The sequence below is a fragment of the Bolinopsis microptera genome, chromosome 8 (genome assembly GCF_026151205.1).
Source record: "Bolinopsis microptera isolate Bmic1 chromosome 8, MBARI_Bmic_1.0, whole genome shotgun sequence".
In the NCBI taxonomy this organism is placed as follows: Eukaryota; Metazoa; Ctenophora; class Tentaculata; order Lobata; family Bolinopsidae; genus Bolinopsis; species Bolinopsis microptera.
In genome coordinates, this window is record NC_087079.1 from 1,055,557 (window position 1) to 1,074,438 (window position 18,882).

An 18,882-nucleotide genomic window follows, 5' to 3' on the forward strand; every position below is an offset into this window, starting at 1 on the left:
TTTGATAGTTCCCCCTCCCCAGGAACTCCCAGATCCGCAGTTTCCCCCAAGTCCTCCTCGGGAGGATTGTCCTGTCGTCCCCACACAGTCTCCCAGGTCCCCAGCAACTCACTCCGGAGACAGAGATCTAGAGTTGCTAGTGCCCCTCAACAGCGACCCACTTCCGCCGGACTTAAAGAGGTTTGATAATATACGGAGGGTCTTATCTGGTTATCTCGGGGCTGTTTTTTTACATATTTCCCTGTAATAAACTGATTAGCTAATCGTTATAGTAGTAGTAGTAATCGTTATAGTAGTAGTAGTAATCGTTATAGTAGTGGTAGTAATCGTTATAGTAGTGGTAGTAATCGTTATCGAGCGGCCTTTCCTCGGAAAATGCAGCCGATAGCCTCAAAACGTAATCTTAATAATTATTATCTATATTGAAGTTATTATTTATTATTATCGCTCGTCTTTATCGGTGGATTTTACACGGGGGTACCTTCATCATGCACTCAAAATTGTATACGGCTGGTTCAAACCAATTTCAACTCTACTAGAGTCACCTTTATCATTCTCGATGAATTAACACCTCACAGGGAACAACCGTTGCCATGGTAACCGAGCGATTGACTCTCAGCAAATCACTTTTATCTCGGGTAAATATTTTATTGAATATTTATAACTCAGTGTTCACTGTAGCATCATCTGCTTTTACCGCCTTTTCAATGTTTGTCTCGCTGTATTTATTTTCCAGGTATAATAGTATAATATATAGTAGTATATATAGTAGTATATATAGTAGTATATATTAGTAGTATTACTTTGCTTTCCGTCCAAATTGCTGCTTCTCTGAGGTAACGTCTATCTGTCTAACTATTTTGTTTGTCACATTGTGCCTGGCATCCCAGACAAACAACAACAATAAGAACCAAAACCACACACCAGACTCAGTGCTCACATTCCTGCACGTCTAGTATTACGTACAAACACGTGATATCCTTACAAGGTCATGTTACTGTGGTGAAACTTCCTAATATGGGGGTCACGTGGTTTCTGCTTTATACAACGTATGATCACTATTCTAACTAGACAAGCTTCAGTGGCTTTGCCAGACAGGAGCCATGCTACTAAAAACATGTGCTTTTTATCTTTTTCAATTACAATTGTCACTTTTGACTTTTCTACGGCCTGTTTCTTTTATACATTTTGTATAAGTTACTTATAGCTACTGTAGCTGTAATGTTTGATATTTGAAATTGGGCACAGAGCCAAAAACGACTTTGGCCTCTTTAAATTGACGAGCTTATTCTTTTGGAGACAACCTCCGTATCAGCTGGTTACCCAGACCGTGAGACACAGTTACCCATACTACACACTACACACTACACACTACACACTATCTACACAGTGTGTAGTACACAGCATGGCTGTTTGTAGTAGTTATACAGATTCCGGCCTCTGCTTTAATTTATTCAATACTAATCATCTGGTAATGAATAGGAATAAGTGGCGCGCACTTTCTATCTCTCAGGTGACTTGTTAGCTTTACTAGCGGGATTTATTTAAAGTAACAATGATTTTATATTATTTTATGCTTTCTTAATGTAACAGGATAGAAATTGTATCACTATTATGATTATATTAGAGTAGAATAAGTCACTAACCTGGTAACCACCCCTGGTAACCACCCCTGGTAACCACCCCTGGTAACCGCCCCTGGTAACCACCCCTGGTAACCACCCCTGGTAACCATCCCTGGTAACCACCCCCCCCCCCTGTAAACCACCCCTGGTAACCACCCCTGATAACCACCCCTGGTAACCACCCCTGGTAACCCCCCTTGTAAACCACCCCTGGTAACCACCCCTGATAACCACCCCTGGTAACCACCCCTGATAACCACCCTTGGTAACCACCCCTGGTAACCACCCCTGGTAACCACCCCTGGTAACCGCCCTGGTAACCGCCCCTGATAACCACCCCTGGTAACCACCCCTGGTAACCCCCCTCCCTGTAAACCACCCCTGGTAACCACCCCTGATAACCACCCCTGGTAACCACCCCTGATAACCACCCTTGGTAACCACCCCTGGTAACCACCCCTGGTAACCACCCCTGGTAACCGCCCTGGTAACCGCCCCTGGTAACCACCCCTGGTAACCACCCCTGGTAACCACCCCTGGTAACCACCCCTGGTAACCATCCCTGGTAACCACCCCTGGTAACCACCCCTGGTAACCACCCCTTTTGCAGCGGATGGAGAAGAGAGTGCACGTGACTAAGAGAGTTCAGAGCGCCCCGGAAGTGAGAGCTCTGACTCCACCCACTTTACACAGAACTAAACAGGGCTGCCCCCTTACTTTTAGTGACCTTCTCAGAGCCGAGGAGGTTAGAACTTTTGGGACTCTTTTTTTTTCTTTTTTTAACTTGATTTCACTTTGTACAACATTTGCTTGTTTATTCTAAAGGACAGCGGGTGGTACCCCTATATGCGTTCTCCGAGTTCAGTTGATCATTAGGTGCTCTGTCCGCTCATTAACAACCCCATCCAGCACTCTTTAACCAGCCCCCTCTCTCTCTCCAACACTCTTTAACCAGCCCCCTCTCTCTCTCCAACACTCTTTAACCACCACCCCCTCTCTCTCTAGCACTCTTTAACCACCCCCCTCTCTCCAACACTCTTTAACCACCCCTCTGTCTCTCTCTCCAGCACTCTTTAACCACCCCCTCTCTCTCTCTCTAGCACTCTTTAACCACTCCCTCTCTCTCTCCAACACTCTTTAACCACCCCCTCTCTCTCTAGCACTCTTTAACCACCCCCTCTCTCTCTCTCTAGCACTCTTTAACCACTCCCTCTCTCTCTCCAACACTCTTTAACCACCACCCCCTCTCTCTAGCACTCTTTAACCACCCCTCTCTCTCTCTAACACTCTTTAACCCCCCCCCCCTCTCTCTCTCCAACACTCTTTAACCACCCCTCTCTCTCCAGCACTCTTTAACCACCCCCTTCTCTCCAACACTCTCAACTTCCCCTCGCAGAAAGGCGGTTTCGAGTCTAAGTGGGTTCTGCAGTGGGTTCTCTCTCCAACACTCTTTAACCACCCCCTCTATCTCTCTCCAGCACTCTTTAACCACTCCCTCTCTCTCTCTCCAACACTCTTTAACCACCCCCTCTCTCTCTCCAACACTCTTTAACCACCCCCTCTCTCTCTCTCTCTAGCACTCTTTAACCACCCCTCTCTCTCTCCAACACTCTTTAACCACCACCCCCTCTCTCTCCAACACTCTTTAACCACCCCTCTCTCTCTCTCTCCAACACTCTTTAACCACCCCCTCTCTCTCTCCAACACTCTTTAACCACCACCCCCTCTCTCTCTCTCTAGCACTCTTTAACCACCCCCTCTCTCTCTCCAACACTCTTTAACCACCACCCCCTCTCTCTCCAACACTCTTTAACCACCACCCCCTCTCTCTCTCTCTAGCACTCTTTAACCACCCCTCTCTCTCTCTAGCACTCTTTAACCACCCCCTCTCTCTCCAACACTCTTTAACCACCACCCCCTCTCTCTCTCCAACACTCTTTAACCACCACCCCCTCTCTCTCTAGCACTCTTTAACCACCCCTCTCTCTCTCTCTCTCTCTCCAACACTCTTTAAGGGGGGGGGCCAATGGATATTTTTTTGTGAAACTTGATTTCGAGATAGTAGTTGACCAACAAACAAAGACCAGTGACCGAACTTTTGAGGGGGTCCCGGACCCCAACCGCCAAACGGTGCGCGCAGGGCAGCCACGCCCATATTTGGTCCAAATTAGGCCCAATTTAGCCAAATACCCTGAACATGCCAAAAACCAAGGTTTATGGTGCTCTACTTGTAGCTAGTGGTCTCCTGAACTCGTATATGAAATTTCATCAAGATTGGACGAAAAATGACTGAGTTATGAGCCAAAAACCATATGCCCATATTTGGGCATACGCACCAAATTTGGTAGATTTCGGCCCATAAATTGGCCAAATATCAATATTTTTGAATGAAACTTACTTTATATGAAAGGTAAGCCTAAACTACATATTATCTGTAAGTTATAGCTTTATATCTGTTTAAATGTGGATACTAAGGCGAAAAAACCACAAAAAATGAACTAAATTGCCCATATCTCGGTTCGCGATATTTGCGGAATTGATCTCATTAAAATTGTAACAACTCAATCAGTTTTCAAAATTTTTGCATGAAATTTTCGGAATCGACTCGAAATTGCATTTCCACCTTATTTTAAATACGGATTTTTGATTTAGGCCTCCAAAAAAATTTGGCGGCCAAATTCCAAAATTATCTCACAAAAATTCAGAATTTGGCCGCCAAATTTTTTTGGAGGCCTTAATCAAAAATCCGTATTTAAAATAAGGTGGAAATGCGATTTCGAGTCGATTCCGAAAATTTCATGCAAAAATTTTGAAAACTGATTGAGTTGTTACAATTTTAATGAGATCAATTCCGCAAATATCGCGAACCGAGATATGGGCAATTTAGTTCATTTTTTGTGGTTTTTTCGCCTTAGTATCCACATTTAAACAGATATAAAGCTACAACTTACAGATAATATGTAGTTTAGGCTTACCTTTCATATAAAGTAAGTTTCATTCAAAAATATTGATATTTGACCAATTTATGGGACGAAATCTACCAAATTTGGTGCGTATGCCCAAATATGGGCATATGGTTTTTGGCTCATAACTCAGTCATTTTTTGTCCAATCTTGATGAAATTTCATATACGAGTTCAGGAGACCACTAGCTACAAGTAGAGCACCATAAACCTTGGTTTTGGGCATGTTCAGGGTGTTTGGCTAAATTGGGCCTAATTTGGACCAAATATGGGCGTGGCTGCCATGCGCGCACCGTTTGGCGGTTGGGGTCCGGGACCCCCTCAAAAGTTCGGTCACTGGTCTTAGTTTGTTGGTCAATCGCTATCTCGAAATCAAGTTTCACAAAAAAATACCCATTGGCCCCCCCCCTTAACCACCACCCCCTCTCTCTAGCACTCTTTAACCACCCCCTCTCTCTCTCCAACACTCTTTAACCACCCCCCTCTCTCTAGCACTCTTTAACCACCCCCTCTCTCTCTCTCTCTCCAACACTCTTTAACCACCCCCTCTCTCTCTAGCACTCTTTAACCACCCCTCTCTCTCTCTCTCTCTCCAACACTCTTTAACCACCCCCCTCTCTCTAGCACTCTTTAACCACCCCTCTCTCTCTCTCCAACACTCTTTAACCACCCCCTCTCTCTCTAGCACTCTTTAACCACCCCTCTCTCTCTCTCTCCAACACTCTTTAACCACCCCCTCTCTCTAGCACTCTTTAACCACCCCTATCTCTCTCCAACACTCTTTAACCACCACCCCCTCTCTCTCTAGCACTCTTTAACCACCCCCTATCTCTCTCCAACACTCTTTAACCACCACCCCCTCTCTCTCTAGCACTCTTTAACCACCACCCCCTCTCTCTAGCACTCTTTAACCATCCCATCTCTCTCTCCAGCACTCTTTAACCACCCCTCTCTCTCTCCAACACTCTTTAACCACCACCCCCTCTCTCTCCAACACTCTTTAACCACCCCTCTCTCTCTCTCCAACACTCTTTAACCACCCCCTCTCTCTCTCCAACACTCTTTAACCACCACCCCCTCTCTCTCTCTCTAGCACTCTTTAACCACCCCCTCTCTCTCTCCAACACTCTTTAACCACCACCCCCTCTCTCTCCAACACTCTTTAACCACCACCCCCTCTCTCTCTCTCTAGCACTCTTTAACCACCCCCTCTCTCTCTCCAACACTCTTTAACCACCACCCCCTCTCTCTCTAGCACTCTTTAACCACCCCTCTCTCTCTCTCTCCAACACTCTTTAACCCCCCCCCCCCCTCCCCCCCCCCCTCTCTCTCTCCAACACTCTTTAGCCACCCCCTCTCTCTCTCTCTCTCCAGCACTCTTTAACCACCCCCTTCTCTCCAACACTCTCAACTTCCCCTCGCAGAAAGGCGGTTTCGAGTCTAAGTGGGTTCTGCAGTGTATTGAGTCGGACCTGTTTAACAAGACCTATAAACCCAAGAAGAGGATAACTTCAGCCCCTCCTAGATTTCACCACCCGCCCGGCAGTCTTAGACCAGCGTGAGTTAGTCTTAGTGATATAGTTCTTCAATCTGAATAGCTTGTAGTCTTAGACCAGCGTGAGTTAGTCTTAGTAATATAGTTCTTCAATCTGAATAGCTTGTTAATTTGAATGTAAACTATTTCTAGATATTCGTTAGTTCAAGAGTTCATTAAAAGACAGAAATAAGTGATTTTAGAAGAAGGTACGAGGGATGCTTTTTATCACACTGTACTTGGTATAATGTCCTCTCACTACTAGACTAGTGACTACTGACTACTGACTACTGACCTGCAGGTATATGGACAAGCCCCCCAACCCTGCAGTGGAACCAGCGTATGACGAGGAATGGCACGACAAAATAGTGGAACAACACGAGACACGCAGGTACGTGTTGTTACCATGTGTAACTATAACAGTTGTTATCATGTGTTGTTACCATGGTAACTGATGTGTTGTTATCATGTGTTGTTATCATGGTAACTGATGTGTTGTTATCATGTGTTGTTACCATGGTAACTACTACAGTTGTTATCATGTGTTGTTATCATGTGTTGTTATCTTGTGTAACTACTACAGTTGTTACCATGGTAACTACTACAGTTGTTACCATGGTAACTACTACAGTTGTTATCATGGTAACTACAACAGTTGTTACCATGTGTTGTTACCATGGTAACTACAACAGTTGTTATCATGTGTTGTTACCATGGTAACTACAACAGTTGTTATCATGTGTTGTTACCATGTGTAACTACTACAGTTGTTATCATGTGTTGTTACCATGGTAACTATAACAGTTGTTACCATGGTAACTGATGTGTTGTTTGTTGGACGTTATTCTCATTAAAACATTGTTTACACCGTCTAGTCTTAACCTAAAATTAGACATAACCCATCAATACTGAGAAATAATACAAAACATTACTTTCAATTCAATAGTATGTATACAATTCAAGTAATTTATCGTTATGATAAATTGTGGTTCAAGATTTGAAGAGCTCAGTAATCATTGATATATATAAAGATTGCTTTAATCAAAACACTCTACAAATACCGTTAAATACGTTGTAATCATTGCAATATATATATATTACTTTAATCAAAACACTCTACAAATACCGTTAAATACGTTGTTACGGAAGAATACCGACACTCACTGTCTACTGTCTACTGACTGTAGGGGAATGTAACAACTGAATGTAACAATATTTGATTGGTGATTGAAATATGAGTGTAGACAAGTTTTGCTAAGTTTTAGGGAATCCAGATGATATTTTGATGAGGTTCGTCATCCAGCACTTTGTCAAGCTCCAGCGTTTTACTTGTAGATCCTGAACTTTGTCAAACTCCAGCGTTTTACTTCTAGATCCTGAACTTTGCTCAGAGTTATCTGAAATGTGTGTAGCAGCCTATTTAAGGATGTTTTAATGTTATAATTGGTAGTTGGTGGTTTTTAGAACCACCACATCCGTCAGATCGGCCGCAACTAAAGTACTGGTGTTTTGAAGATTATGTAGTCATGTTACCATGGTTACCAGTTACATTGGAACTTTTTACATTTCACTAAAAGGAGCAGTTCCTTTTTGTCGTTTCTGCGTGACTTTCAGAAATATGTTGCAGATGTGATAAACGAGTAGATCCGAGTCCAGTTGTTAAACTTGTTAAAACGCTGTTGTGTCGACTAATTTATACCTTGTATAAATTGAATTCATTTGTTGTGCGTATTTGAGATTTCTTACCGTTTTCATCTCGTTTTCACACCCCTTGGTGTTAGTTATCCTGTTAAATAGATGGTTTAGCTGAATATTAACACTATCCCTCTAAAACCTTGATCACCAGCTGAAGTAACATTGTTTAAATATTCCGATACCTTGATCACCAGCTGAAGTAACATTGTTTAAATATTCCGATACCTTGATCACCAGCTGAAGTAACATTGTTTAAATATTCCGATACCTTGATCACCAGCTGAATTAACATTGTTTAAATATTTCGATAGTGTTTCTTCGGCTATCTGTTAACTTTAATCCAACTATCTGTAGCTATAACTTCTATATACACTTTAAAGCCAGTTTAGATGAAAATACGTTATCCCTAGAATTGTTTGTCCCTACCTCATATAGGTTGCACAGCAAAAGGTGTCACCAATATTAAACCCACTCCCTTTTTAGCATCGACAGTTACTAGATTTAGCCTCACAGTCATTCCATAGCAGCGCAGTGATTATTCTAAGATCTATTATCAAGTTTATGTTAACTGTTTACTGTTTACGGTTGGAACCGTTATGTTAACTGTTTAGTGTTTACTAAGGTAACCTAGGTAACTAAGGTTGGATGCGCTTTTAGTTGTTTTAAGTACACTTCCTGCCTCATGGAACCTGACACAAAGTCTTAACTACGAAGATATTGTAGTGTTGTGGCGTGTTGTTAATGTGTGACTTGTGTGTAGTTTGGTATCTCGTATCTCAAGTCTCCTTATCAGGTCTTTGTCGTTGATAATGCAGGCAGTCCCCTCCCAGAGGATTATTTCTTGATGGTCTTTTTGTATCCCAAACTTAGCATCTAAGGATAAGAATTGGGGGAATTCTATCAAAAGGAAGTAGTTAATGGTAGAATAATGATCAGCAAATAGGCTAGTAGCACTATCTTACTATTAAGCTATTACAATTAGAGGTAACTGGGCCATTTGCTTTAAAAACTCTTTTCATTTTCACACACCTAGTATAAGATTTTATATATCTAACGCTATCTTTTAAAATTCTAATTCGCCAGCTGAAGCAATATTGTTCAATAGTTTTTGTTGTTTTTATTTTTATTTTGTTGTAAAACTTAGAGCATTAGTCCCCTTTAACAACTCCTATCTCTTTACCTGTGCCGGATAGTTTTTATAACTTTCGACAGCCTTAAACGATAATTTTAACAATCATCAGCTATAGAGTTTTATCAAAAGGATGGCGATTAAGTTGATATTGACTAAGGATCAGATATCATTGTATTTAAGCGGTGCTCAATGAGCGAGACTAATCACACCTGGCCCCTGGACCTCTACAACAAGTTGATACCGTGGTGTCAGTACAACCTGGACCTCTACAACATTATCAAGTTATTACTGTTGATCCTTTGCCGCTCAGGAGGAACACACGGACGTTAAAAAGTCGTCCAAGACCCATCTGCCGCTTTACTTTTTGATTATCACTGATGTTTGCCTTACGAGAAAAGGCAGGTTTCAATAAATAATGGCAACTTATTATAACATATTAATAATATTTCTCTCAATGGTTAAGCTTTCAGACAATGTCATTGAACCAATCCCTCTAAACATTTAACATATTATTTACTTTCTAGATTACAGCTCTTGTTTAAGCTACATTGAACGTATTATTTACTTTCTAAATTACAGCTCTTGTTTAAGCTACATTTTTGTCTCTAAATAATATCTCTTTAAGAAGATATCGGACATGTTTAGAGTACCAGACATAGAAGAGAACTTCGTCCCTAACCCCTACAAGCTGAGTCTGAGTATTAGCAAGTGGGTTACAATACCAGCTGGTGCCCTCCTCTTTATCAGCAGCACTCTCACTGTCTACCTCATTATCAAGCACTTCAGACCCCTCCTGAAGCTCTATCTCTCTGTTCTAATGTACCTGTTCTCCCAATTACTACTCCTAACTGTTGTCATGTCCTTCTTCATCCTGGAACTAGTCTCACCCACAGATACACATGTTACCATGGTAACAGATACACATGATAGATGTCGAATAAAGCAGGGTCTGCAAACATTCGCTCTGCTTCTGCCGGGTTACTGTGTCCTGATCATCACCCTGGTGAGAAGCCTGTTTGTAACTTTCCCTCTCTCTTACTCTCACTTCATCAAGAAGAGGTACCAGCTGGCAGGGCTGGGAGTCTCTGTGCTGGTTTGTGGACTAGTATCAGCTGCACCTAGTCTAGGGCTCTGTAGTGTCACCGTCACTAAGGAGATTGTTGGTGGGGAGGGAAATACAGATGAGATTACAATTTGTGGTTTTGAGGACAAATCAGAGATGGCCTGCAAAGCTTTCTTTGGTATTCTTTTAGCTTTGGGTTTTATTTTGCCTGTTCTGTCTGTGATCATACTTTACTTCTACATTATCCGAGTAGTCATCAGGGCAAGGAAATCACACAGCATCTTGACCAAATCTGCCTCATCATCTAGTGAACATTTCAAATCAAAAGAAAGTATGGAGCAAAGGTCGGTACCCTGGTCGATAATAGCGATCCTAGTTGTTTGTCTCACCACCACGCTACCCTGGGCTGGGATGATCGTCTACACTGTGGAGATAACTGAAATGCTTGCGAATGGAGGACAGTTTTCCTATGTATTTGATGTTTTCTACTCAGTGCTACAGATCCTGATTGGATGCTCTCCCTTGGTATATCTTCTAACTACTAACTCTATGAGGGGGGAACTTCTCAGAATGTTTCAAGGTTCTTGCTCCAGACGGAATAACTCTTGAGCCTACGTGAGACTACGTGAGCCTACCTGAGACTACGCGAGCCTACTAGTATAATGATTAAGCAGAACTTTTATCTTTTAGTTTTGAAGTGTAGATACTACTATGGGTGACGTGAGACCAAACTGATGCCATTTTATGCCATTTTAAACCATAGCCTCACCCCCATCCAGCGGATGCTATTAAAGTATTACCAATTACTGCATGTTACCATGGTTACTATTTACAATAATTACCAATTATTGCAATCGATGTTTGTGGGATAGTGAGACATCTGGACTGGTGATCTACGTGTCGTCTTAGCCTTAGACTTTCTGTCGTACATTCTTAATCATATCGAGGAAGATAATGTAAAACTTTACTATTAAGACATTTAATTTAGATAGTTTTAACTAATCATTAGCGCATTAGTACAATTGAAAATGAACTCTTTGAAAAGAAGAAATCAGAATTCAGATTCGCGGTATAAAATTGAACATAGTTCACAATCTTATTATGTACAACTGATAGATTCGTTATTCGAAAGATTAAACGAATCAGGATGTGATTCTGTAAGTAATAAATATTGCTGAGGAGTAAACTATAGATACAATCATAATATTTTAAGGTAGAATTAATCAATCGATTACAATTAAATTTAAATACAAATGTTACATATTCACGAACTATGAAGTCAGAGCTGTAATATATGAGTAGCAAGTATCATGCAATAAACACTTCACAGATTTTCTGTCTCAGCTAATACTTGATCTGAAAGTTCCTGATCCTCTAGGACTCTTAAAGGTTCCATCTGTATGACATCCAGATCATTGTTCCCGCTCTGTATGTCTTCAGTCATCGTCGAAATGAATCTTGTAATCGAAGATACGACTGCGGAGGTACTGAGCCTGATAAGTCTTTTTACTTCCCCTAACTTTCTGCCTAGGAACTCTGTTAACGTTTTTTCGTATATCAGCGGGTTGATAACAGAGTTAAGTGGAAGAACTATCATCGCATACGTAACATACCATTTAGTTGCATCAAAAACGCCAAGATTATGCATACCGCTTATAACAATAAATGGTACCCAGCAAAGGAAATCAGTCGCAACAATAAGAGTAATTTTATTCTGTACAGATCTATTGTCCCTCACTCTTTCTGGGGCATGATGCTGTCCTGATCTCCGTGAAGAAATCCTGGTTTGTATATTGATAACTATGTAGCAAAAAGTGATGATGATGAAGCAAACTAAGTTCACACCAAGCATAAGCCAAACTACTGGATCTCCTTTATGATCAGTTATGTCCGCTCTACTTTCAATCGATTGTCTAATTCTCCTTGCATCGTCACTCCGAACAAAGTACTTGAATAAGCAGACACCGTCGTTACCATAGAAATGAACTGGACGTCTACTCAAAAGTCCATGTTCCTGAGTGAACATACCGTCCACCTTATCACCGATTTGTTTCCAGGTTGAATCCATAGTTATGTTAGTGGTATTATAGTGAGCTTGAAGAACATTAACATGTTTCTCTTTGTTGGGGAAGCCTATGAACACTTTGTAGATGGGGTCATAGTACATTCCCTGTACAAAATATTCCTCTAATGAAGGTATCAATGGCGTAACAGCTATAGCTATCGAAGCAGTGATAATTCCGGTGACTAGGGAAGCGAGTTTGATAGTAGTACTTCTGTTTGCAGGGCCTGGAATACTCATTTTCTTAAAAGTAAGCTTATACATTCTGATGATACTTAAAGCTGTCATTGCGAAAAGGGACACTTGTGATCCAACTGTGCAGATGACCCCTAATATGGAGCATGCTGTTCCGGTGTACCATTCGGCTTGATTTCTGCAAAACCCGTTCCCATATACAAAACTATCATAGGAAGACAGAAGAACTAAATATAGTCCGATAACAAGATCCCCTGATCCGATTAGACTGATCAAGGCTTTGTTAGCTAAAATGCGTTCATTCCCACTATGCTTTATAGTTTTTAGTCCAATGAATACGGTGTACGAGTTAAATATCAATGCTAGCACCCCCATAATCCAGGATGATACCTGCAGTGTCAAGTTTTCAAGTATCCTTTTCCCACAAATGTCATTGCATTCATCTGAGAGGTCAAAGCAATCGTATATGCCGTCACATCTCTGCGATAAGGAAATAAACTGATGTTTAGTTGAGTTCAAAGTGTCTTCACAAATCATGTGATTTTCACAGTTCAACTCGTCACTCATGTCCCCACAATCATCTATGAGATCACATACTTGCGTGTATTCCACACATCTACTGTTATTGCATTGAAAATAGTCTTGGTGATATCGGCCTTTCGTTGACTTCTCAACAAACGTTAGAAAAGAGTTGTTAGCAAGTGTATGTACTCGATCAGGATATTGGCCAGGACATGAATTATACAACAATGTCCTTTTTTTATTTAGAGGACAAAGGGCATCTAGACATAGATCCATGCAACTGAGAAACATGTAATATTCACCAAACAAATAGCTGCAATTAACCTTAGAGGTCGGAACGATTAACTCTGACTTTTTTACTCCGAATACATCGGTAATCCAGGGTCGTATGAATTCTTTCACTTCACAGTTAGAGTCATCGCATAAATCTCGCCTTGATCCTTGATAAAGAGCGGTCTTATTGATCGTTGGGAAATCTCTAGCGATCCTACAAACCTCATTCTCTGCACTGTCACCACACGTCTCCAATCCGTCACAGAGTTGTTCGAATTGAACGTATGGTTTATCACCTTTCTGACACAGATAGACGTTTCTGCAAATTACGTTGTATTTAAAACGATAAGTTTTGTCATTGTGATTGCCACAGAAACTAAAGCCCTCAACCTGTTCATCCATTCCATCCATACAATCCACCACATTGTCCATTATCCAAGAAACTGGTATTCCGAACTTTGTATTGAAGTTAAACCTACGAACACATTGAAATTCCTTCGTCATGTATTCACACATGTCATCAAGTTCATCACTTCCATCAGGACAATCCCACATTCCGTCACACATCCTGTGTTTGTGTACTCTACAACCAGTGGAAGTAGACGGTGATCTACAGTTGGTTTGAAGGTCATCGTCACATATCTTAACTGGTAAACTAGTCTTCTCATCATATTCATAACACAACATGTACTTAGAAACACTCGAGTTATACCCATTAATATGACAATACCCCCCTACCCGCTCACTATCAGAACAGTTAGTCTGATCTAGATAGTTCAGACAGTATGGATAGATTGAATCATAGTAACTCTTTATATATAAACTCTTTATATCAAATACTGAGCACCTAGTATAGTCCAATATAGGTACTGTTCTAATCTCGTTACGCACTTTTCTGTAGTAGTGTGTACACGTGTGTGGGGTAGTTTCAGTAACATTACAGTCCTGTTCATCCTCTCCTTCAGTACAGTCATTGTCCCCGTCACATATCCAGTATACAGGAACATACCTGTCTTTCCCATCATATCTACAGTTAATTCCGTATGCATACCCGTTACAATCACTTTCATCTTTACATGAAGGAACGACACATTTACCATTACATAGCGTTGTTGTTGGGTGGTACTCGGACTCCGGCTTTTCACATTCGTTATTTTCGAAACAAGCCTCCACACAGCACATCCGTGTTTGTTATTTGTGCATTGAACCCACATGCCTGATACACGTGGGGATCGTTCTCACAAACTGCAGTAACGCTCTCGAAATGGCCACACCTTGTCTTGTAAAAGTACACATCAGAATGGGCACACTTGAAGTAGTGTTGTTTCCTCTTTTCATCAAAACACACATTTTTGAGGAAGCCCCTTACTATCGTAACTGTACAATTTTTTCTTGATTTTCTCAATTCATCCACAACCCTGTAGTCAACACTGTGCGGAGAAGAACAGTGTTCAGTTTTGTCACCACACTGTCCATCCTTTTTGGCACTACAACACGGGTTCTCGCTATCATGGTTACACTCACCAGGACTGTTATTAGGGAGGCGATTACCACTACCACATCTACCGTCATACCTCCACTTTATCTTACCTCCTGATTCTCTCCAGTCCCTATATATAACACTGTAGTCAACACAGTCACCACAAGAACAGTGTCTAGCCGTGTTACCACACACACCACCCCGCCTGTTACTACAACACGGGTTCTCGCCGTCAGGGTCACACTCAGCAGGACTGCCATCAGGGAGGGTAGAATTTGTACCACATCTCCCGTTAGACAACCATTTTATCTCGAATTCACCTGATAGTTATTAATGTTAACATCAATTCATGTATAATTCCGCTGTCCTATATTTAAATAAGGCAGTAAAATTGTACTCTATTAGAAGCACTTGTATGTTTAAAATTGTGCGCAGTTAAATTTGTTAAATATTTTTACGCCTTAGCTGTTTTCTTACAAATGATGACATATAAGGTACAGTACATTTTATTTAAACAATTTCAAATTTCTTACCTTGACAGAAAATGCCCTGAACTAAGACGATCAGTAGTGCGATCGAAAGTTTGACCCCCATTCTCGTTCCACTTGATTGCTTGAGTCGAGATCTTTAGAATTTGGCTAATTGAATCCTTGAATTAAGTGCAACATGAACATTTTATAAGCAATTTCCAAAAACAAAATGGGTTTGTGAACGTTTTTTTTAAAGCAGAAGAAAAATTGTCAGGTACACAAATCGAAGCCAGAAACAGTTGATAATCGATCACTCAACAACCTGGTCATTATGAATAGTGAACGTCGAATAATTTAGATGAGGGGCTGATATTTGTATTAAGTAGTGCTAACAATCGTTTTTAACCCCAATTGTTAAGCCCGATTGTTAAGTGAACAAGCAAATAGAAATTACAAGCGAAATATATCATACGGCCTATTTACAGTAAAAGTTTACTATTATTTTATATGTTGAAAGTACAATAATCACAAAAGTTCGTTAATAAATTTACTGCGGAACTGAGATGATTGATGTTTAAAAACTGACTTAGCGCACCTCATTTAAGTTCGTCAACTCTAAACTGTAAAGAAATACCCGTCCTGGTATGTACTAGTCCTGATCTCAACCTGGGTAAATATAGCGACTATAGGTATTGTGAGCACCAAATATGTCACGTGAACATCTAAACAGTTTGTAATTGGTCTATTTATTTCTAAGCACGAAACCAAACACCAAAATCAGCTCCTGAGTAGGCCTCAGGAAGAATAAATGGCTGATGATTTTTTCCCTTCAAATTTACACATGAATAGAAACAATTGTCCGCGCCAAAATATACCTTCAGCTGGTTGTGGTTTTTGAGTGTGGTTGATGATTAATTATGACTTGTTTGAAGTATGAACGACACATAATCTATGAGGTGATCATTTTTGAATGGCAATGATGATTGTTCGAAAAATGTTGTATAAGGTTATGCCTGTAATCGTCTGAATGACCGGATTGTTACGCAAACAGTGCCCAACAAACAGAAATTACTAGCGAAATCATTTTTAGTGGGCCTATTTAACAGTTTATAGTTTTTTAAATCTATATTAAAGGTCGTTTATGAACTCTCGTTCATGACTCCGTGGAATTGAAATGATTAATGACTAATAATGACTTCAGCTAAATTTGTTATCTCAAAATAAATACGTGTCCTCGTGTGGGGGGGGGGCGGGGGGCAATGGCATAAAATGGAGAATTACTCAAGGGTTTTTTTTATTTTCTTTATAGAAAAAGTCTTCATTTTATGCCATTTAAAAACTTAAATACTTAAAAAACCCAATTTGTTACAAAATTTTGACCTTAAAAGACGAAATAATTTGAATACAATACATCTAGATAGAATCTAAATATAATTTCGGACACCAAAAAGACAATTTTTGCCCCTTTATCGTATTTCGACCTTCAATAATTTTCCAGCTCGAACACAAGGGTCCCCCTTGTATGAATATTGTAAAAATTGTCAAATAATTTGTTTTTCAAATATCGTAATTTTAGTACTAAAAATTTTGCCTTTCCAAGCTGAAAATAATCCTGTACAAATATTTCCGAGATTTATAAGTTTTCATGTTTTCTATAATCCCGATTTCGAAGTCCCCACATCACCATCGATATACGTCTACCCATTATGTCAGGAGGTTCAGTACTTTGTGAAACTCCTGAAGCTCCTAGTCCCCTCATAATGTGGCTTATATATATAGTCAGAATAGCTTTTACTACATGCCACTATTAAAAGTAGCCTTGCTGCTTGAATCATAGTAACGAAATGTTATAAAGTATAATGGCAATGCACAATTAGCAGTTGAACAAAAAGATGATTCAGAATCCAACAACAATAGTTGCTTTATCTTTTGTAGGCCACGAACAAAGAAGTTAGATTCAAAGGCTTTGGCCTTTTCAATTGATACGAATAGTGGCGACAAGTAGGTACTGACTTTCATGAGCTAACAAATAAATTGACTAATAACACGATTTTGAAAGGCGAAGCACCTTAGCTATGACTTATGAATGTTGACTTTAGTTTTTGGTAGATCTCAATTTACAATTCAATTTTTAAAAGCAGTCCCCCAATTTGAGAATTCTTACAAATTCTCTTCTCAAAGAGTTTGTTGTTAGAATATATACCAAGGGAGAACATCCTATCAGGATTTGTAGCACTGAGTAGAAAACATCAAATATATATGACAGTTTCTCTCCTTCCGCAAGCATTTCAGTTATCTCCACAGTGTAGACGATCATCCCAGCCCAGGGTAGCGTGGTGGAAAGACAAACAACTAGGATTGCTATTATCGACCAAGGAATAGTTCTTTGCTCTGCCATTGCCTTTGTTTCTTTGATTGAAGTTGTTGAGGATTCGGTCAGGCTACGATGGGTTTCTTTAGCTTTAGCTACCAATCTACAGATGTAGATGTACAGCGTCATAACACTGATGTTTGGAAGAAGAAGCCCCACCACGAGAACAACGCTGTAGAAAACTTTGCATTCCAACTTGTTCCTATCATCGTAGCTACAGTATTCCATCTCTTCGCTTTGACCATTGACTAATGTTGTCTGTACAACTGCCGTTACAGAGCCCAAAACTGGGAGCCGCTGCTATAAGCCCACAGATCAGGAGAGCTCCTCCGAATGTAGCTAGCTGGTATCTTTTCTTTATGTAGTAGAAATGAGAGAGAGGGAAGGTTATGAAGATACTCCTTACCCCTGTAATGATCAGAATACTGTATCCAGGCAGTAGAAGAGCGAATGTTTGAAGACCTTGCTTTATCTGACATCTAGATTCTGTTTCTTCAGGGTCCAATAGTTCAGTTATCCAAGAAACTGAGAGAACCATCAGAAGAAGTAGCTGTGACATTATGTAGAACAACACAGAGAGATAAATGTTCAGCAGTGGTCTAAAGCGTTTGAAGATGATGTAGAAAGCCAAAGCACTGAAGATAACCAAAGCAATGTAGCTGGGGAAGGAGAAGCCCATACTAAGAGGGAGGTTGTGTTTAAAAGGGTTCGGAACGGGAGGTCCGGGTGGAATTACCGGTGCAGTTAGCCACTTCATCTCTGTAGGATCTGGCGGTATCGGAGGAGATGGTGTCGGTATCGGAGGAGATGGGTGGGGTGGTGTCGGTATCGGTGGTGGTGGAGGCTCCATTCTGAGAAATGTTTAGGGTTCATATAGGACTATAGTGTCATCTCCATGGTATGGTTAAAATGTGACTGTAACATTCAATTGGATCAAATCAAGGAAAAAGGTCAAGATAGAATTGTTATCAAAATTATCTTCTTTTCACAGTATTAGTACACTTTAGCACGAACCAGCCAAACACGGGCTTATTGAATAAAATTTAGGAGAAAATAGGCCAGATATTTCAATTCTAATAAACGTATGTGACATGTAAATTGAAAAAATGGAACACAATATGTTTACATAAATTTCAAATTCAATTCAAAATGTGTATAGAAGTTTCCATTGTGTAAGCGCTAAGATATTGCTACTGATATACATAAAATAGCCACAATACTCTAATCTACTTTCCGCAAAAACTTTGTGCCGGTTCCACGAGACAATGTGTAAGTTTAAAAAGACGACATAGTACCTCGTTTAGAATCCGATATTGCATGAACATTTACCGTTTGCATACTGGCAATATTACACATGGCACTAAAAACGTAAAGGCTTCTGTCTGTTTTGGCCCAAAGTTTCAAAGAAAAACATCAGGGATGAACAAAATAATTGTTAATTAGTTATGATTTGAATATATCACACATAATGCCTATATAGTGTATATTGTATACTGTA

At 40.3% G+C, this 18,882-nt stretch overlaps 1 protein-coding gene across 2 annotated transcripts in view; it reads left to right on the forward strand.

Annotated features, from left to right (window-relative positions):
* LOC134819248 (uncharacterized) overlaps nucleotides 1-18,882 on the forward strand; it is a 28,226-nt gene that overhangs the window by 2,845 nt on the left and 6,499 nt on the right. The window contains exons 5-9 of one of the 2 annotated variants that reach the window (XM_063829072.1): nucleotides 23-180; nucleotides 579-638; nucleotides 2,236-2,370; nucleotides 6,012-6,145; nucleotides 6,423-6,512. In XM_063829072.1, the coding sequence (XP_063685142.1) occupies nucleotides 23-180; nucleotides 579-638; nucleotides 2,236-2,370; nucleotides 6,012-6,145; nucleotides 6,423-6,512 (577 nt within the window). The remainder of the gene's footprint in view (nucleotides 1-22; nucleotides 181-578; nucleotides 639-2,235; nucleotides 2,371-6,011; nucleotides 6,146-6,422; nucleotides 6,513-18,882) is intronic. The other variant, XM_063829073.1, reaches the window with a different exon arrangement.